This window comes from Leucoraja erinacea, chromosome 40, assembly GCF_028641065.1.
Source record: "Leucoraja erinacea ecotype New England chromosome 40, Leri_hhj_1, whole genome shotgun sequence".
In the NCBI taxonomy this organism is placed as follows: domain Eukaryota; kingdom Metazoa; phylum Chordata; class Chondrichthyes; order Rajiformes; family Rajidae; genus Leucoraja; species Leucoraja erinaceus.
Genome location: NC_073416.1, coordinates 7,749,130 through 7,770,980, shown reverse-complemented (window position 1 = coordinate 7,770,980; position 21,851 = coordinate 7,749,130). Strand labels below are relative to the sequence as shown.

The 21,851-nt window shown below is 43.1% G+C and overlaps 1 protein-coding gene across 3 annotated transcripts in view; it reads left to right on the top strand.

The window, feature by feature from the left end:
- The window catches only part of LOC129714703 (signal transducer and activator of transcription 5B-like), a 73,665-nt gene extending 52,207 nt beyond the window's left edge, over window positions 1-21,458 (top strand). For 2 of the 3 annotated variants that reach the window (XM_055664469.1, XM_055664467.1), the window contains 14 exons: window positions 786-923; window positions 1,808-1,987; window positions 3,510-3,597; window positions 4,300-4,422; window positions 5,739-5,831; window positions 7,042-7,248; window positions 9,463-9,557; window positions 10,257-10,393; window positions 11,792-11,938; window positions 13,071-13,128; window positions 14,368-14,490; window positions 16,736-16,828; window positions 18,421-18,504; window positions 19,478-21,458. In XM_055664469.1, the coding sequence (XP_055520444.1) occupies window positions 786-923; window positions 1,808-1,987; window positions 3,510-3,597; window positions 4,300-4,422; window positions 5,739-5,831; window positions 7,042-7,248; window positions 9,463-9,557; window positions 10,257-10,393; window positions 11,792-11,938; window positions 13,071-13,128; window positions 14,368-14,490; window positions 16,736-16,828; window positions 18,421-18,504; window positions 19,478-19,559 (1,648 nt within the window). In that variant the 3' untranslated portion in view covers window positions 19,560-21,458. The remainder of the gene's footprint in view (window positions 1-785; window positions 924-1,807; window positions 1,988-3,509; window positions 3,598-4,299; window positions 4,423-5,738; window positions 5,832-7,041; window positions 7,249-9,462; window positions 9,558-10,256; window positions 10,394-11,791; window positions 11,939-13,070; window positions 13,129-14,367; window positions 14,491-16,735; window positions 16,829-18,420; window positions 18,505-19,477) is intronic. The other variant, XM_055664470.1, reaches the window with a different exon arrangement.
- The last annotated feature ends 393 nt before the right edge of the window (window positions 21,459-21,851 follow it).

The following is a 21,851-nucleotide window of genomic DNA, read 5'->3' as shown; positions in this document are numbered from 1 at the left end:
TCTGCCTTCGACTAGTAGGAAATAGCCTGCAGATGCTGGTTTATACACAAAAAGACACAGAGTGCTGGAGTAACTCAGCAGGTCAGCCAGCACCTCTGGAGAACGTGGAGAGGTAACATTTTGGGTCGGGTCCCTTCTTCAGACAGTCAGTCTAAAGAATGATGGCAACTCAAAACATTGCCTCTCCATGTTCTCCAGAGATGCTGGCTGACCTGCTGAGTTAGTCCAGCACTAGCAATTGACTAGTGCTCAGAATCAGTGTAAGGGGACTAAGTTGTCAGGTCTATATATGAGCGGAGATTGGAAGCATTGTGAATAAATGGCCACACGCTTACTTGAGGGTATTAGGGCCCTTAGTGTGTTGTTCCTACCTCCAATCATTTTAGGTCCTGTTCTTTAAATTGCTCACGTTGCTGGCACTTCACTCCGGTGTCAAGATGCCAGTTAGTTACAGCCATTTATTTCTTGGTATTGTTGATTCTCAGTCAGTGGATATTGCTGGGAAGGCCAGCCTTCTTGCCTCTCCTTAATTTCCCATAAGAGCCACACCTTGACCCATGGCATTCCTTCTAGTGTAGGTACACCCACAATACAATCGCATTGAGTTACAGTATACAATAAGGAGACTTGCGCAGAACATTTTAGAATGTCACCATCCATTGTAATTGCAGTTTGGGTCTTATAGTGAATAGTCTGAGCTTTCTAGAGTTCTGGTTGACCAAATTCTTGGTGTGTTCTTTTGAATTAGGGTTAAGTGTCGATGTTAAAGTCTGCTCTTATTCCAGGTGTGATAAACTTGCGGAAATGAACTGTCAGATTCAGAAAGAACTTGCGCTGATTAGCACACAGGAAGATGTTGCTGTTGACCAGATATCAGGAGTGCCCGAGAAGCTCTCCTCCTTACTCAGTAACTTGGTTAGAAGGTAACTCCTTTATTACCACTTGATTATACTAGCAAACGGAGGTTGCCAACCAAATACACTCGTATCCAAAATCAATCTCAAGCTGCAAGCGCAAACAACATGATTTTCTGAACGTGTTCTGGTGTAAAGTAAGCCCGACGTGTGGCATAGGATTTATGATCAACTTAATTTCGAGATAATGCACCCAAAACTATGCTGTGCCACAAGTAACTCCTCTTCGCCACTCCCGCTGCAATCCGGCAAGTGCACACAGCAGCCACCGAGTTCTCTTTGCGCAAATCACAACTTATTTAAACCATACAAGTTACCTCCACTGAGAACGTGTGAATCGAGGAGTGAAGCAGAATTTTGCCTCATGGGTTTGAACGTTGAAATTCACCAAGTCTGAATGTCAGGAGAAAATGGCAAGGTTTGAAACTGTGGCCGCTAAATTGCTTCTGCCGGTTAGTCTACACGTGTATCGGCATGTTTGTATCTCTTGTGTGCGTTAGTAACATTGGATGAGGCAAAAATAATAAAGTAAAAACAGATATAGCTTGCCATTTCTGATCATACTAATGTTAGTAGAAGTTGCTATATTTTCCAGGATGAATGCTTTGGCACCTGCATGCAACAACGGCAGAAAGGAGGGTGGGGGGGGAGGGGGGAGATAGCTCACTTCCACTCTTCTCTGCTCTTGATTTTGGCATCGAGTTGGGGAAAATGTAACTCCCCATAGAGACCAAGGAGAAAATTGAGCTTAGCTGTGGTCAGACATTACCTAAAGCCAGGGTGTGCGAATTAGTTGAAGCAAAGAAATTATGAATGTGATTTCTAAAGTTGGTTTGGGGGAAAAAGCTGTCAAAACCACTAGTTAACACACATTTTGTTCCATGTTTCTACAGTGCATTCCTTGTGGAAAAACAGCCCCCACAGGTGCTAAAGACCCAAAGCAAGTTCTCCTCGACTGTTCGATTTCTGTTTGGCGTGAAGCTGAATGCACAAACAAAACCTCCCATTGTGAAAGCCATCATTATTACAGAGCAACAGGCCAGAGTTATGAGACAGCATGAGAATATGCAGAGGTAAGAAAAATCCAACAGTGCAGGGCTGGAAAAATCGTTTGCACATTCGCATCCTCGAGTTTTCAATTCCCCGTGACTGTCTCTCGAACTTCCTGCAGCGGCAGAACCACCATGGGATCTCAACTCTCCTATTCTCACCTCGTGTTTAAGAAAGATGCTGAAAAAAATCGAAGGTAGACAAAAATGCAGGTGAAACTCAGCGGGTGAGGCAGCATCTATGGAGCGAAGGAATAAGGTGACGTCACCTATTCCTTCGCTCCATAGATGCTGCCTCACCCGCTGAGTTTCCAGAAGGGTCTCGACCCGAAACGTCACCTATTCCTTCGCTCCATAGATGCTGCCTCACCCGCTGAGTTTCCAGAAGGGTCTCGACCCGAAACGTCACCTATTCCTTCGCTCCATAGATGCTGCCTCACCCGCTGAGTTTCTCCAGCATTGTTGTCTACGTCCTTGCCTCATGATCATTTGCAGATTGGCTTTCCTGTCCATGTACTTGACTAAGTGTGTACCTGCCTCAAATACTTCCTCTAGTAGCTCAGTCCATATATGTACCACCCTCACAGAGCGGGGGGGGGGAATTACCCTTCCAGTTCCTAGTACATCTTGCCCCTCTCTTTAAACCTATGCCCCTTATTTCTCGTTTAACCATCTGTGGGGGGGAAAAGAGTGTGTGTGTTCTCTACGGATGGTGAGAATATACAAACGCTTGATATAATTGGAGATTATAATAGAGCAGCACATCTTGACGTCAAGTACTCCACGCAAAACAGAGACAGACGCAAACATTTCCGAAATGCCACATCTGTTTTCACGTTTCTCAAATGTCATCAGAATAATGGCTGAATAAAAGTGGAATATAACAATAGAAACATAGACAATAGGTGCAGGAGTAGAGGCCATTCGGCCCTTCGAGCCTGCACCGCCATTCAATGTGATCATGGCTGATCATCCAACTCAGTATCCGTCCCTGCCTTCTCTCCATACCCCCTGATCCCTTTAGCCACAAGGGCCACATCTAACTCCCTCTTAAATATAGACAATGAACTGTGGCCTCAACTACCTTCTGTGGCAGAGAATTCCAGAGATTCACCACTCTCTGTGTGAAAAATGTTTTTCTCATCTCGGTCCTAAAAGATTTCCCCCTTATCCTCCAACAATGGATTAGATTGTTGAGTCAAACCCGTTCTGCAGATGCCAGCTATCGCTGCACCATCTGACCCAAGAGAGCATTAATATTATTCAGGTGTGAACCAAAAAATAGAGATTGCTGGCAGGTTATTTGATGTTACAGTGCGACACTTTGTCTACCTATCAGCCCATAGCTAATCCCAAATAGGTTTTGCACAGACCAGTCCAAGAACCATTCATGTGGGTTTTTTTAATAGATTGAGTAGGTTACTACTCTTTGTGCTTTGTGGTATTTTAAGTTGTATCCTCTGGGTAAAATCTGGATTTAATAGCTTCAATAATAGGATTGAAATAGTTTGTCTTAAACCTGAAATCATCGTATCTTTTACTCCAGTGAAAACACAGGCGAGATCACGAACAGTAGCAGTTTGTTGGAATTTAGTAATGCCACAAAAACCACCAGTGCCAGCTTCAGGAATATGGTAGGTATTACGTTAAAAGACAAATATTGTAATCCCGAAGAGAGCTGAATGCTTATGTATGTGTGGAAGTCCCTGCTGCTCAATTAAACTCACCTCAATGACTCTACTGTGGCTATAATTATGTGTAGTGTGGTACTTATGTTATTTGAATAGTAATTTAGGAGCCTAGAATAGTAATACAGAGAATACAAGTTCAAACTGTCGTTTGAGAATTTACATTAAGTGGAATTAAATGGTAAAAGTAACCAGAGGGTGTTGAATTGGTATAAAAACCAAAATGGTTTACAAGTGTCCTTCCTTGAAGAAAGGAAACCTGCCAGAATTTTAAAAAATAGTTAAAATGGAGAATATTTACCTTTTTGCCTTCCATCACAGTGAGGAATGTGGAGGAGTCACTGTGGTGGATGTTTATGTTAAAATGTGTTTTGTGTGTTCTGTTGCTTTTTATTTGTATGACTGACTTGGCAAATGAAATTCCTTGTATGTTGCAAAACATACTTGGCTAATAAAGTGTGATTGTGATTGTGAGGATGTGATATCCTTGAGACAAAAGTCAAACGTTGTAAATCACCTCGGCTTTGAAGTTCTAAAATGGTTGCGCTATCTCTGTTTATCTTTCTAGTCACGAATGTGCTTTGCTATTTGACAGTTTCTTGATTGAAAGCATAGACTTAACTCTTTTGTTTCTCCCACAAATTCAAGTCCTTAAAGAAAATAAAGCGCTCAGACCGCAGAGGAACTGAGTCAGTGACTGAAGAAAAGTTTGCCGTCCTGTTTTCTTCAGAGCTCTGCATCGCAGGCAGTGAAATGAAATTCCATGTTCAGGTATCTGAACCTTTGTTATCAATACCAGTTTACAATTGATCAAAAGGCTTTTCAAAGACATTTTTAACATAGGCAATCTTTAAATAGCTTCTTGGTATTTTAATGTCCTTGTAGGCACTCTTATAAACCAGCATATAAACTGATCAACCTTGAGACTGTGAAAATACTGGCCTAACTGCTTTATAGTTACTTACGTATGTTACTGTGACACCGTTTGCTTTGGTGTCAAACTGGATAGTTTTTGTTTCCCTCCTCTAAACCCAACTGAAATTTGAAGACTGTCTGTGGACTGTTAACACTGTTTTGTGTCAATAAAGATCTCCGTCCCAACGGCAACGCCATTTAATCTGAACAGTAATTCAACATCACACACTGTTGTGCCCAGCAAATGCAGCGATTGAGTCATACCGCATGGAAAGAGGCTCTTTGGCCCAACTCGTCCATGCTGTCCAGGATATCCCATCTAACTAGTTCCCTTTACCCATGGAGGAGTCATAGAACAGTGATGGTACAGCCAATCCCGCGGACCATGTCTGTGGAGTACTGAGAGGGTCCTGCACTGCAGATGGTTCCATCTTTCAAAAGATACATTAAACCAGGGGTGGGAACCTTTTCATGTTGGGAGGCTGCATTAAGTTAGCTGTAAACTAATAAGGCCGCATCCAAGATACTTCAATTAGATATACTTCGAACTGTACATTATTTAGTAAAAATCTAACTACTATGTACTAACTTCAGGAACATTTTTAAAAATTGTTAATTCTAAAGTTAACTAGCCTTTTAATGACTTGTTGGGACTGCTTTTGTGGGAGGTTGACGTACATTCTAGAGTCGCATTAGAACTAAATCATCAGCATAACAGGTGTTAAAATAGCCCTCATGACTTACTAATGTTTTAATTGTGGCCGTCAGTCGGGGAGGATTATTTCGTTGAATCTACTTTTACTCTTTTAAATACATATTTTAAATACGTTCATTTTAAGATTAAAATTAACATAATAAAAGGCGAACAAAAACATATTAATAAAAATAAAATAAAAGGACTTGTTCTACAAAATTCGGATTCATTCAAAAGGCCGCACCTAATGGCCTAGAAGGCCGCAGGTTCCCCACCTCTGCATTAAACTAAGGATCTCCTCCCCCCACCCCACCCCCCCCTCGACTCAATTGGTGCAAAATATCCCAGTCCCAGTCCCCGCACAATCTCCCACACTCCTAGTCTTGTTTTAATGAACTTTATCACTTCTTCATCAACCTGTTTATCATTCAATAGTGAAATATTGATGATGCAAACACTCTTATTCTTTTTGTTGCAGGCCTTGTCGCTGCCAATCGTGGTGATTGTCCATGGTAGTCAGGACAACAACGCTACTGCAACAATCTTGTGGGACAATGCATTCTCTGAGATTGTAAGTTACTTTAACTTGGAATGCTTTTATTTCGAGATTCTGCACAAGGGGAATGATTGGAGTTTGGTTTCAGCAGTACTTTAGTTTTTAGTTTTAGTTTTAAGTTCCTTTTTAATAGTTATTAGGAGTATTATGAGAGATGCCACTCAGTTATTCCAAAGAAAATCTAAGCTTTATTACATGACCGCAGCCAAGGAATCTGAGGCATTTAGTACCGCACTGATAACATTGTCCCATTCAAAGCTGGGACATTAATAGTATTGCTGGTTCAATGTCATGCATCATTACACTATTGCACATTGCAATCCAGTATAATCCTGTCTGGAGGTTTCTTATTGTTACGTGTACTGAGGTACAGTGAAAAACTATTTTGCTGTGTGTCAGTGAAAAGACTGTACATGATTACCATCAAGCCGTTCACTGTGTACAGATATAGGATAAAGGGAATAATGTTTAGTGCAAGTCAAGTACAGTAAAGTCTGTTTAAAGATAGTCTGACGGTCTCCAATGAGGTAGATGGGAGGTCAGGACTGCTCTTTAGTTGGTGAGAGGATGATTCAGTTGCCTGATAGCAGCCGGGAAGAAACTGTCCCTGAATCTGGAGGTGTGCCTTTTCACACTTCTGTACCTCTTGCCCGATGGGAGAGGGGAGAAGAGAGAATGACCGGGGGTGAGACTCGTCCTTGACTATGCTGCTGGCCTTGCCAAGGCAGCGTGAAGTTTAGATGGAGCCGATAGAAGGGAGGTTGGATTGGATGAAGGTCTGGGCTGTGTCCACGACTCTGCAATTTCTTGCTGTTTCCGAACCATGCTTTCTATGACACATCTGCAGAAGTTGGTAAGAGTTGTTGGGGACATGCCAAACCTCCTGTGCCTTCTAAAGAAGTCGAGTTGCTGATGTGTTTTCCTGGCCATTGCTTCGATATTTGGTGTCCGTGTGCCAGCTTGGATATGGTCCCGCTGTGCTTCAAATACCAATAAGGATGTAAAATCCATCGTACACAAAAAAGCTGGATAAACTCAGCGGGTGCAGCAGCATCTATGGAGCGAAGGGTTTCGGCCCGAAACGTTGCCTATTTCCTTCGTTCCATAGATGCTGCTGCACCCGCTGAGTTTATCCAGCTTTTTTGTGTACCTTCGATTCTCCAGCATCTGCAGTTCCTTCTTAAACACTGTGTAAAATCCATCGTTGCTTTTCCTCTTTGTGCAGGAACGATTACCCTTCCATGTCCCAGACAGAGTGTCATGGTCTCAAATGTGTGAGACCCTCAACATGAAATTCATGGCAGAAGTCCAATCAACTCGGGGCTTGTGTAAAGAGCACTTTGTTTTCCTGGCCCAGAAGATATTTGATGAGCAGAGTTACATCTTGGACGACTTCACAAACAGGATGGTTTCTTGGTCTCAGTTTAACAAGGTAAACTTTACATATAATCATTCCAACAGCTTGCCTGCCTGTGCACTTGATATATTGCACAGCAGCTGCCGGGAAGATGACGTGGGTTGCTGCATGAATGAATTGTTCGTTCTCTTTCTTGTGAAGATTAGACTTGGTTAATGTACTGCCACACTCACACAGTTTCACTTTTACCTCCGACCCCCATGTCCCCTGCCCCTGTCATATAACCATATAACCATATAACAATTACAGCACGGAAACAGGCCATCTCGACCCTTCTAGTCCGTGCCGAACACATAATCTCCCCTAGTCCCATATACCTGCGCTCAGACCATAACCCTCCATTCCCTTCCCGTCCATATAACTATCCAATTTATTTTTAAATGATAAAAACGAACCTGCCTCCACCACCTTCACTGGAAGCTCATTCCACACAGCTACCACTCTCTGAGTAAAGACGTTCCCCCTCATGTTACCCCTAAACTTCAGTCCCTTAATTCTCATGTCATGTCCCCTTGTTTGAATCTTCCCTACTCTCAGTGGGAAAAGCTTTTCCACGTCAACTCTGTCTATCCCTCTCATCATTTTAAAAACCTCTATCAAGTCCCCCCTTAACCTTCTGCGCTCCAAAGAATAAAGCCCTAACTTGTTCAACCTTTCTCTGTAACTTAGTTGCTGAAACCCAGACAACATTCTAGTAAATCTCCTCTGTACTCTCTCTATTTTGTTGACATCCTTCCTATAATTAGGCGACCAAAATTGTACACCATACTCCAGAATTGGCCTCACCAATGCCTTGTACAATTTTAACATTACATCCCAACTTCTATACTCAATGCTCTGATTTATAAAGGCCAGCACACCAAAAGCTTTCTTTACCACCCTATCTACACGAGATTCCACTTTCAGGGAACTGTGCACAGTTATTCCCAGATCCCTCTGTTCACCTACATTCTTCAATTCCCTACCATTTACCATGTACGTCCTATTTTGATTTGTCCTGCCAAGATGTAGCACCTCACACTTATCAGCATTAAACTCCATCTGCCATCTTTCAGCCCACTCTTCCAACTGGCATAAATCTCTCTGTAGACTTTGAAACTCTACTTCATTACCCGCAACCCCACCTATCTTAGTATCATCTGCATACTTACTAATCCAATTTACCACACCATCATCCAGATCATTGATGTACATGACAAACAACAGTGGACCCAACACAGATCCCTGTGGCACCCCACTCGTCACTGGCCTCCAACCTGACAAACAACCATCCACCATTACTCTCTGGCATCTCCCATTCAGCCACTGTTGAATCCATCTTGCTACTCCACCATTAATACCCAACCATTGAACCTTCTTAACCAACCTTCCATGAGGAAGGTTTTTACTTGCCTATCTTTAGCCATGGGAAGATTGACTAAACCCAGAAGTGAGGTTACATTTAAATTTCAGGGTCACGTGGCTGTGCCATTTAAACATTTAAGCTACAAGCCCAGCAACAGTCCGCGCAATTTCTGGTCCGTTGGAAAATCTGCCGAGGGAAAAGTTTTCTAGCTTGGCTAACTGACTTTGAGAATTGACTTTAATGGTGCCCAAACTCCCACTCCGCGGTGTAATCGGCCCCTTTGGCGCTCTCGATGCGAAAAGTACTCTGTTGTCGTGAGGTCAGGTAGGTGATCTGTTCCCAAACAGCAGCATACTTCAAGTAACCCCTGCATTCCCCCTCTCCATCCCTTCCCCACCCATTGCACCAGGTTCTTGTTCTCACCTCGCAAACGGCTAACAATGGCCTGTTTCCTTTATCATCGTTACTTTTTTGCACATCTTTCATTCATTTATTCCATATCTCTCTACATCACTGTCTATATTTGTCGTTTCCCTCTCTCCTGACCAGTCTGAAGAAGGTCTCAACCTGAAACGTCACCCATTCCTTCTCTCCAGAGACGCTGCCTGTCCCGCTGAGTTACTCCAGCATTGTGTGTCTATCTTCGATGTGATCACAGATCTTGATGAGGGGACTAGATAGGGTGAATGCACAGTTGATCCATGGTTTAAACCAGCATCTGTGGTTTCTTCCAACAGCACTGTGAAGTCTAGAAGCACAAGCAGTGATCACAATAAATGACAGGCAGCCATCCATCTATAATCATCTTGTATCTGGTGATTTAGATTTGTCGGGTAATCTTAGTGCAAGCAAGGCATTACCGAATCATTTCCACATTTTTTCAGGAAAACCTACCTGGACGAACCTTTACTTTCTGGCAATGGTTTGATGGCGTGATGGAGCTCACGAAAAAGCACTTGAAGGAATACTGGTATAATGGGTAAGAATTTTAGTTCCTTGCCAAACTAATCCGCATTCACTGATTGATGCCCTATGCACAGTCATTTCCATTGATTTCAAGTCACCTTTTATCAAAAATGTCCAAGTATCCTTCAGATATATTGGTGAATATTATCAAATAATGTATTAATTAATTATGAAGAAATTTATAAGTGATAGTAGATTCGGCCCATCCAGTCTACGTTGCCATTCAATCAAGGCCTCCCTCCTAACCCCATTCTCCTGCCTTCTCCCCATAACCCTCTGATACCCGTACTAATCAACAATCAATCTATCTCTCTTCCTTCAAAATATCAATTGACGGCTTCCAAAGCCTTGTGTGGCAATGAATTCCACAGATTCACCACCCTCAGACTAGAGAAATTCCTCCTCATCTCCTTCCTAAAGGAACGTCCTTTAATTCTGAGTCTGTGATCTCTAGTCCTGAACTCTCCCGCTAGTGGAAACATCCTCTTCACATCCACTCTATCCAGGACCCCCAGATCCCATTGTACTTCTTCCTTTCCCAACTTGACGCCATTTAGATAGTAACATCATTAGTAGTGACATCATGGGGCCATGTTTTCTTGTTGTCACCTACGTGCAAAGTTGCAAACTGTTATGGAAAGGAGGTTTTTGCTACTACACTAATCCCCAGAAGAAGGAATGTCGCTGAAGAGTGTTGACCCTCTGTTTTCAGGTTGATCATTGGTTTTGTCAGCAAGCAGTACGCCAACAGACTACTGAACCTACGGATGAATGGGACCTTTCTCCTTCGCTTCAGCGACTCTGAGATTGGTGGGATTACGATAGCATGGATTGACGACTCTGAGAAGGGTAACCCTGTTCTCTCTTGCAAAGCTTCGAGGCTTTCTTTGACTATGTTTCTTTTAGTGTGTGCGCCCAACCCAGGCGACTATTTGTGTAGGGCAGACATCTAACTTTAGAATATCAAACCCTTGAGATATTATCCTTCTTTATAGGGTGTATTCCAGCCCCTGCTATTCAAGATTCAAGAGAGTTTATTGTCATGAGTCCCAGATAGGACAATGAAATTCTTGCTTTGCTTCAGCACAACAGAATATAGTAGTCATGACTACAGAACAGATCAGTGTGTCCATATACCATTGTATAAATATATACACACATGAATAAATAAACTGATCAAGTGCAAATAAACAGATAATGGTCTATTAGTGTTCAGAGTTTTGTCCGAGTTGAGTTCAATAGCCTGATGGCTGTGGGGAAGTAGCTATTCCTGAACCTGATCGTTGCAGTCTTCAGGCTCCTGTACCTTCTACCTGAAGGTAGCGGGGAGATGAGTGTGTGGCCAGGATGCTGTGGGTCCTTGATGATGCTGCCAGCCTTTTTGAGGCAGTGGCTATGCCCACTGGTTCTGGAAAGCCCCCAACCAGCCATCAGATACCCTCTCCAGGGTGGTTTATGCTGCCCCTGACCGAGATCTAGCACAATATCTACCCATTATTTCTCTTTCTTTTTTGAGCGCTTTACGATGTATCTAACCCATCCTCTACAAGCCCTGCTTCCAAGATGGCGTCCAACCTAGGTGGCTATTAGCGTGTTAGTCACAGAAGCAGATCTACAAACTCATATTACAATCGTTCCACACTCTTAAATCTCAACTCCTACAGCAACAATACTTACTTTAACTATGATGATCTTAAATTCCTCTCAGATTGTAATCGTGTATTGTCTTTCCGCTGACTGGATAGCACGCAACAAAAGCTTTTCACGGTACCTCGGTACACGTAACAATAAACTAAACTGAACTAAATAAATATTTTAGAATTGGAGAATTTACATATACATATCCAAAAGCGTAATATTGAGTCCTTCATGGAGAGATATTTCCAAACTAACTACATTGAGCTCACTGTGATTTGATTTAATTTGGTTCTTCTAAGGCACACATTTCTAATTCAATTAAAACCGCAGGAATTTCAATAACAAATTGATTTAAAATCTCTAAATTAATCTCTATCTCCAAACTAAACTAAATAATGTACCAAGAATTCATGAGGTGTGAAATGACATTCGAGCCATTATTTTTGACAACTGCATTTCCCGTCCATGTCAGACTGGCCAGTTGTGATGAAATCTTGAGATATTAGCTATTTCCCTCTCTCCCCAGCGGGCCAAATGGCCATCTTCCATGCTGTAAATGCCAACAATTCTCTCGAGTGCCTTGTTCTGACTCTCTTTTTCATGCTGCAGGTGGCAGACAGGTCTTCAATGTCCAGCCTTTCACTACAAAGGATTTAACCATTCGGTCGCTGGGAGATCGTGTCCGAGATATTGAACGCCTGCTTTATCTGTTTCCCGAGAGATGCAAAGATGAAACTTTCAAAAAGTACTACACAAGTACGTATCAAAAAACCTGCCAGTCATGGACAAAAAAATTATTTCTGACAGTGTCATAGCCTGATTGAATTGCAGCACAATACTGATGATACAGCTGCTCCTGTTCTTTTGATTCAGATTTAATTTGAAGAGCTTTTACTCTCTTCCTAGTACAAATTAAATAGCAAAAGGATTTGAGTATAAGAGCAGGGAGGTTCTACTGCAGTTATACAGGATCTTGGTGAGACCACACCTGGAGTATTGCGTGCAGTTTTGGTCTCCTAATCTGAGGAAAGACATTCTTGCCATAGAGGGAGTGCAGAGAAGGTTCACCAGACTGATTCCTGGGATGTCAGGACTTTCATATGAAGAAAGACTGGATAGACTCGGCTTGTACTCGCTAGAATTTAGAAGATTGAGGGGGGAACTTATAGAAACTTACAAAATTCTTAAAGGGTTGGACAGGCTAGATGCAGGAAGATTGTTCCCGATTATGAGGAAGTCCAGAACAAGGGGTCACAGTTTGTTTAAGGATAAGGGAGAAGTCTTTTAGGACCTAGATGAGAAAAACATTTTTCACACATAGTGGTGGATTTGTGGAATTCTCTGCCACAGAAGGTAGTTGAGGCCAGTTCATTGGCTATATTTAAGTGGGAGTTAGATGTGGCCCTTGTAGCTAAAGGGATCAGGGGGTATGGAGAGAAAGCAGGTACAGGATACTGAGTTGGATGATCAGCCATGATCATATTGAATGGCGGTGCAGGTTCGAAGGGCCGAATGGCCTCCTCCTGCACCTATTGTCTATGTTTCTAAATATATTCAAAGTAGTCTATGTAAATGTTCTCCCTCCCATCATGTTTTGTTTTAATTTTTGAAAAATGATTGTGAGAACGATAAGCAAACAGCCTACAAAGTGTTGGAGGAACTCAGCGGGTCATCTGTGGAGCCAGATGGCCAGACAATGTTGTTGGCCGGGACCTTTTTTCAGACCAACAGGCCCCAACCAGAAGCATCGTCTGTCCATTCCCTCCAGAGATGCTGTCTGACCTGCTGAGTTCCTCCAGCACTTTGAGTTTTGCTCAAGATTCCGGCATCTGCAGTTCCTTGTCTCCCCGATAAGCAAGCAACCTTGTTTGTCTCTTTGTCTCGGCAGAGGAAGCAAAGGGCAAAGATGGCTACCTCCACGCTGGCGTAAAGACCACGGTGAATGGGTAAGAGCACGGATACACTGGTCCTCATTTTTGTTTTTGCTAAATTTTGTAAACAGAGTTTGCCAGCTGTAAAAGTGCGAGCAGACCGTAATTCTACACTCCTGCAGGGAACCTTCCCTCTTCAATGGGACTGTTAGACAATAGACAATAGGTGCAGGAGGAGGCCATTTGGCCCTTCCAGCCAGCACTACCATTCAATGTGATCATGGCTGATCATCCCCAATCAGTACCCCGTTCCTGCCTTCTCCCCATATCCCCTGACTCTGCTATCTTTAAGAGCCCTATCTAGCTCTCTCTTGAAGCATCCAGAGAACCGGCCTCCACCGCCCTCTGAGGCGGAAAATTCCACACACTCACCACTCTCTGTGAGAAAAAGTGTTTCCTCGTCTCCGTTCTAAATGGCCAACCCCTTATTCTTAAACTGTGTGTGGCCCCTGGTTCTGGACTCCCCCAACATCGGGAACATGTTTCCTGCCTCTAGTGTGTCCAAACCCTTAACAATCTTATATGTTTCAATGAGAGACCCTCTCATCCTTCTAAAAGGATTTGTTGGAAAATGGTGACTGCACTTTCCAAAATATTTAATTGTTACATTCATCTGAGGTCTGGGAACCTTTTCAACTTGCCACCTCCCTCATTAGATTCCCCTATATGTACACCCAGCTTGTTCATCCTCTAGACTGTCTGTGGTCTCAGTCACAGACGAGATCTTTTCCAATCACGTACGTCCCTGGTCTCCACCACACACATTCCTCCACTGGCTGACAATCCCACTCCTGTTTCTGCCCAGAATAAACTCTTCCACCAATTCACAACCTTTGGGCCTCAATTTGTCATTAATTATATTGTTGTTGAGTTGTTAAACCATTCCTTCCCTTTCACTTTTGATGACCCTGCCAAATGTAAGCCAGCCCAGCAATTCAGAAAGGTCTCGGCCCGAAATGTCACCCATTCCTTCTCTCCAGAGATGCTGCCTGACCCACTGAGTTACTACTCCAGCACTTTGTACCTATCTCCAGTAATTCAATCTGGTGTTGAATCCAACTTTGATGGAAGACTCGGGCTCCTTTGCCACAGTTGTTCATCACTGCCGAATCACCCCAGGGAGCAAAGATAACACTATCCTCTTTGCTCTGCATCAGTCCCTCTTCAGCTCCTCGCCTTCGCCCCTCTGTCCTTATCTCCAAGAACGTCCGTGCTCATAGAAGAAATATCGTTCACTCACCTGCTTTATTTCAGTGAACAAACGCAAATGGTGGTGCCAAGCATGGTCCCGTCACCAGTGGCCCAGCCTCCTATTCTGTGTACTACATCTGATGTCCCAAGATGGCAACAGATCCCAAGCGGCATCAACTATGAGAAGTAAGTGCAGCCGTTGTTACAACTGACTTTGCAACATTATGTTTGAACGAACACGTTAACTTTCCCAATTGTAATTTTCCCCTTTTGGACTAAGTGATCGTTCTTCTTCTCTAAAACCCTACTCGTACAATATCGTCATCCCCTCCCTCTCTCTGAAGTGTCTTCTTCCTGGTCACATTTCCACAAACCTGCCGTGTCTTACTGTCCACTGTGGTTCACAGCTATGAGTTAGACTCGAGCAGGAACGGCAGAGTGGTGATAGAAGGTAGTGAAGTAGTTTGAGAACTTTTGCAAGACAGAGAGTTAGCACACAGATCACACACACCACACTCCCCACCATTGTAGATGTAGCCCAGTCCCTCACACACCACACTCCCCACCATTGTAGATGTAGCCCAGTCCCACACACACCACACTCCCCACCATTGTAGATGTAGCCCAGTCCACCACACGGACCAGACTCCCCACCATTGTAGATGAAGCCCAGTCCATCACACACACCACACTCCCCACCATTGTAGATGTAGCCCAGTCCATCACACACACCACACTCCCCACCATTGTAGATGTAGCCCAGTCACCACACACGCCACACTCCCCACCATTGTAGATGTAGCCCAGTCCATCACACATGCCACACTCCCCACCATTGTAGATGTAGCCCAGTCCATCACACATGCCACACTCCCCACCATTGTAGATGTAGCCCAGTCCATCACACACGCCACACTCCCCACCATTGTAGATGTAGCCCAGTCCATCACACACACCACACACCCCCACCATTGTAGATGTAGCCCAGTCCATCACACACACCACACTCCCCACCATTGTAGATGTAGCCCAGTCCACCACACACCACACTCCCCACCATTGTAGATGTAGCCCAGTCCACCACACACACCACACTCCCCACCATTGTAGATGTAGCCCAGTCCACCACACACGCCACACTCCCCACCATTGTAGATGTAGCCCAGTCCACCACACACGCCACACTCCCCACCATTGACTCCATCTTCACTTCACGCTGCCTCAGAAAAGCAGCAAACACAATCAGAGACTTGTCCCTGTCCCACCCCGGTCATTCCTTCTTCTCCCCACTCCCGTCCGGCAGAAGGTACAGAAACTTGAAAGCTTACAAAAATTCTCAGGCATTTTCTCACATCAGACGGGCTGCACAGTGACACAGCGGTAGAGTTGCTGCCTCACAGCGCCAGAGATCCAGGTTCGATCCCAACTACGGGTGCCGTCAGTACAGAGTTTATACGTTCTCCCCGTGACCACGTGGGTTTTCTTCGAGATCTTTTGTTTCCTCCCACACTCTGTGTGGATTTGTGGGTTAATTGGCTTGGTATAAATGTAAAATTGTCCCGAGTGTGCGTAGGATAGTGTTAATGTGCGTGGATCGCTGGTCAGTGCGAAGGGCCTGTTTCCACGCTGTATCTCTAAACTAAACTAAAAGCTCCTCCAACAACCATTGATCTCCAGATGGACCCTTGCCGCTGCGATTTCTTCCCAACTCCCTCCTTATGATCTCTCAACCATATTTCCCCCCCCCCCACAACACCACAACCACACCAATGTAGTTTTTCCCGCAGCTTGCTGTATTTTGTCTTCTGTTCCATTCTAACACACCCAAATAGAATTTCTAGGAATAATGTGACGAGCTGTTTTAAAATTGTTTTTGTCCATAGAAATATTGCACTTGAGCAGTTTTTGTCAGCAATGTGTCAGGTTCCAAACACAATAGATTGCAGTTATATCAGTTTTGGTGGAAGCAGTTTAATTCATCTGTGATAGAAAAGTGGCTTGCATTTATGTAATGCCTTTTAGTATATCTTTGAAGGCATCCCAAGGCATATTGAAGCCAATACAATACTTTTGAAGTGTAATGTCAGAAAGTGACTGGTGTATGTGTGCAGATATCTCCTCGTACAATGTATAATCCCTTATGACAGTTCAGCAAAAAAAAGATTTAACAGCAAAAAACAGACTGCTGGGGGAACTCAGCGGGTCAGGCAGCATCTGTGATGGAGTGAAGGGAAATGCGACAATGTTTCATCTCCCCTCCATCAGGATGAAGAAGGGTCCTGACCCAAAACATAATTTGTCCCTTCCCTCCAGAGATGCTGTCTGACCCATCTGCAGTTTCTTGTGACTCCGATATTTAGCAGCAGCCTTTGATTACAAATTAGTGTCTGAATGAAGATATTTAACATCAAATGGTCTTACTTTCCTGCAGGGCAGACGCCTCAGTCACCCCATCCATCGCATTGTCTCCGCACATAATGATTCCCATGAACCAGGATGAAGAATTTCCAAATACAATTCAAGGGTCAGTTTGGTTTCTAAAATGTTAGCATTGATCAATTACCTGATTTAAGCATGGTTCTTTTAGCAGTCAATAGACAATAGACAATAGGTGCAGGAGTAGGCCATTCAGCCCTTCGAGCCATTCAATGTGATCATGACTGATCATCCACAATCAGTATCCCTCTTCTGCCTTCTCCCCATATCCCCTGACTCCACTATTTGAAAGCATTCAGAGAACCGGCCTCCACAGACAGAGAATTCCACAGACGCACCACTCTCTGTGAGAAAAAGTGTTTCCTCGTCTCCATTCTAAATGGTTTTACTCCTTATTCTTAAACTGTGGCCCCTGGATCTGGACTCCCCCAACATCGGGAACATGTTTCCTGCCTCTAGCGTGTCCAAACCCTTAACAATTAAGAAGTCTATAGTGGACTATGATGTTTGTTTGTAATTGTACTGTAACAAATTGGACTGCATGCCCCACGCAATCTTGCGTGAAATTCCTATTTCAGTGTGAATCTGTGAGTGGGTCAACTCCACAACACTCCTGACCAACTCCCACTTGACACCTCCACAGCCTCATCCCATTCCCACTTCACTGCTCCTCTGGTGGCCTAAACTGTGATGTGCGTTGCTGGCAAGCTGCTTGAATCGGGCACGACTGAGAACGTTGTGACAAAGGCTCTGGTTTAACTGGGCTTTGGGTTTGTCACCTCAGGAATTACCATGCCAATTTGTGCTGGTAGGCTGTGAACAAAGTGAAAAGCATCAGGCGTTCTAGCGGCCTTGTGCAGATTCTCATGCCAAACCATCAAATTAATTTAATGAAACATAATTTCTTAAAGTTGAAACAGCTTCTGAACACTCTCTGCGGTGAACCGTGTTCTAATTGTAGTTTGCCTCGTTTTACAAATTGGCCTTAAATGTGGAACTTGATTCCCCCCCTTGCATCTCTGCCTCCCTCGGTGCTCTTTGCATCTCATTATTTCCAGTTTACCATTATATTAAAATTTTAAAATCCATTTCCATTGACTACTTGCAAATTTAAGAACACTTTTTATTTCAGTGTGAAATATATCCATCTTCTAGATGCGCTGGGACGCATCCTCAGTGATGTGACCTGGGGCCATCGGGTGTTTCGGGTCTCACAACATCAGACACCCTCGCCCAGGCGACCCAGAGGATGGGAAAGTGGGTGAATGGGTGATCAATGGTCGCCATGGGCTTTCGGGCCTGTTTCCATGCTGTAACTAAACTAATTAGTGTGCAGTGGCAAGAGGGCCCGTCCCAGTAAAGCTCTTCCAATGGCCGGCAATCATACACACTGGGAAAAGTTCAAATGTCACGAAAAATTCAATTTGAGTGCGATGTTCCTCTCATTAATGTGCTCATGATATTCTGAAAATCGCCTCGCAATTTTTCTCATCCTTGTATTTCTGGCATACAGTTCTGATTGTTCAAGGCTATAACATATTGCCATTTTTGTACATTAACCAGGGTTTTTACTTCCTACCTTTAAAGCTTTGTGTTGACGTCTTACAATCTTAGTGCTCACTTCCATGTGATATACTTACATTGTTACACTGCCTCACTAATAATCTTCTTCCTTTCAAGAAGTCATCTTCTTGCTCCGTTTCAAAGTGGGAATGACTTGGAGGTGAACAACTATTATGAAGGAGATCATCAGTTTGTGAGTGGGTAAGCAAGATAAAGATATTTACATCCTTTTGCTGGGGGGGGGGTTAAGATTTACTTTATCTTTTCCCCATCCTTCCGAGCCCCAAATATAGGACTGTCTAACAAGAGCCATTCCTGTGCAAAGAAATGAATGAACTCATCACTCGCCTGCGCAATGCAGGCATCTGTTGTTAACACCCAGCAGCAAACAACTTACTGTAACTCAACATCAAGCTGAGACTTCAGCTAAAAACATTCGTGTTGCTATGTAGTCATAGAGTGATACAGCGTTGAAACAGGCCCTTCGACCTAACTTGCCCACACCGACAAACATGTCCCATCTACACTTGTCCCACCTGCCTGCGTTTGGCCCATAACCCTCCAAACCTGTCCTATCCATGTGCCTGTCTAATTGTTTCATAATCGTTGGGGCAGTCACGGTGGCACAGCGGTAGAGTTGCTGCCTTACAGCAAAATGCAGCGCCAGAGATCCGGGTTCGATCCCGACTACGGGTGCTATCTGTATAGTTTGTACGTTCTCCCAGTGATCTGCGTGGGTTTTCTCTGAAATCTTCGGTTTCTTCCCACACTCCAAAGACGTGCAGTTTGTAGGTTAATTGGATTGATTAATTGGCTTGATAAAAATGTAAAAATTGTCCAAGTCGGCGATATGCAGAATAGTGCCCTGCTGACTATAAAATTCAGAAGGTTCAGAAGGTACCAGCCTCAGCTACCTCCTCCGGCAGCTCGTTCCATACACCCACCACCACCCTTTGTGTGGAAAAGGTAGATTCCTATTAAACCTTTCCCTCTTCACCTTCAACCTATATCCTCTAGTTGACAATTCCCCTACTCTGGGCAAGAGACTCTGTGCATCTACCTGATCTATTCTGTAGTAGATTATGCAGTGCCACTCAAAAATACATACCTACATGAGGGTTGTATTATTCTTTGAGAACATTAATGTCACATCCTATTTTTGTTCTCCCTTCAGCACTGAAAATCTTCATGTGCCCTCTGAATTGGACCTGAATGCTTTTCTGAACATGGATATAGAAGATTCAACTGAGTTTTGAGATGTCTGTGAGTTGAGGAACAATAGCCATCAGGCGCCAGTTATGCAGGGGCATATTCATATGTTTAAAGGAAGGCTCATTCTGTCAGTGGTTGAGCTTCAAATTAAGATGTCTGTTGAGTCCATTGTGCATTTTCCTGTATAAATTAGAAAGAGATGCACAGTCAAGTGCCTTTTAACCAGCAGATAAACCTCAGATTGGTGATCCCCTTTGACCAAACGTAGAGTATATTCTGAATTTTAACAGTGTTACTGTGGGGAGGTGCCAAGTGGAGGGCAGGCACTTTTGTGATATTCGGAGTCAAACACTTGGCAAGTTTGGGCACCTTAAAACAGAAAGGAATTTAACATAAAGTAACTTGCTATAGAAAATTCAGTCCATTCCAATCCGATATTTTCATAAAACATAATATGAGATTAGGCCAAACTAAAGCGCACCTTTATTTTCAAAGATTTGTAATTATGAATGCTCATGAAAGTGTTGTTTCCTTGCTATGAATTTAACAAGATGTATTAACTCTTCAGCTAATATAGTCAAGTTGATGTGCTGTTTTATAGCATCTATCCTGCCCACCAGAGCATCCTAATCCAATATCTACAAAATACATCATAAAAATAGCGTCAAGTGGGACTTTTACTTATTGAGTTCAAATGATCACAAAAATCAAATTAATTGATGTATTAGCTTATACTAAGTCAATATATTGCATCTGGAACTGTTATCATCTATTAGCAACCACATATGGCACAAAGAAGCTTTATTTTCTAAGTAAATATGTAAAAAGATATCATAGTGTGCTTACAATTAATTGAAAGTATATTTGGACAGTTGATGTGGAGCAACTGATGCACTGGATGGAGCGGAGAGTAATGATTTTACATGACGTGCGACTGCTCTGTGGCAATGACAATAGTCCTTTAACAATGAGTGTTTGTGATTTTGGTGCCTGCAGGATGCAAGTGCCAATGGTTTTTCAGAACTGTTTATGATACGAGGGAACATTTAAGATGACAGTGCACTAAATCAATTGTTCAGTGGACTTGCGTGAGGTTACCATGTAATCCACTTTGGCTTGCACATTATTCAACAAATAAAAATACAAATGATAGGAATCAATGCTATAGAGACATTTAACATGCCCCTCTGGGACAGGAACACTTACTTTGAAGCCTATTGCAAGAATTGTTTTGCCATTGCAAACTATATACCTTGTACGGAGCTTAAATAATTTATTTTGAGTTAATATGGTTTGTACACAATTTAAGAACATAATGGCGCTAGAATACCAAATTCCACATCCCAGGAAGCATTCTGCTTTAGCATGAGATCTCACTAGCCTTATAATCTTGTGAGGGATTGTTCTGTATAGATAATTGTTGATTCCCACAGGTAATTCAGTACAGAATATACATAAATTTCATATCTCCACTATTCAACCTTAGCCTACTACCCTCCAAAGAAAACAGTCTCTTCTACCTCTTCCCTAAATTATTTCAGTCTGCACTTGTCCTCGGAAATCTGCAAATCACTTTTCAGCTTGTGGTGTTCTAATGGCTTATAGACCATTGCTTCAGAATGGTTGCCTGAAATAATGTTGTCCATAGATGTAATTCTTAGTGATATGACATAGTGTTAGTTTTTGTAATCCACTGTACATACAATGTTTTCATACACCCAAATAGATTGCAATCGTCGAGAGGGGGTTATCCCGCCATTATATAACAATGTATTTTTCCATCATTGGTGCATTTAGATCGTGTTCTGTATTGGTCAAAAAACATTCTATCTTCTTTCTCCATTTGCACTTACTATTTTGGCAGAAAACTTCTTACAAAGTGATTGCTGAAAACGTCTCAAGCTTGTAAGAAAATGAGAATAAAATTCCTCGATTCTCGATAATGCAATGTGTCTCATTTCATTCTTGGTTCAGATTACATTTGAAGAACAATTCCCACCATTCTGATTCCCTCCATGATCTCTCTCTGAAATCACTGATTTGCTTTTCTGGGCTGCAGGTCAACTTGTCCAAACAGTCTGAAGAAGGGTTTCGGCCCGAAACGTTGCCTATTTCCTTCGCTCCATAGATGCTGCTGCACCCGCTGAGTTTCTCCAGCTTTTCTGTGTAACCTTGTCCAAACAGCTGTTGGACAGAGCCTCAGGATATCCCTAAACACCTTGAGTGAATGATTTCTATGTAGGAATTATAATGGTATTGGCTTATTATTGGTGTGTACCATCTTACCTTCAAGGATTATGTGCGTGCTATCCAGTCAATCCCAGCAGACAATGGTG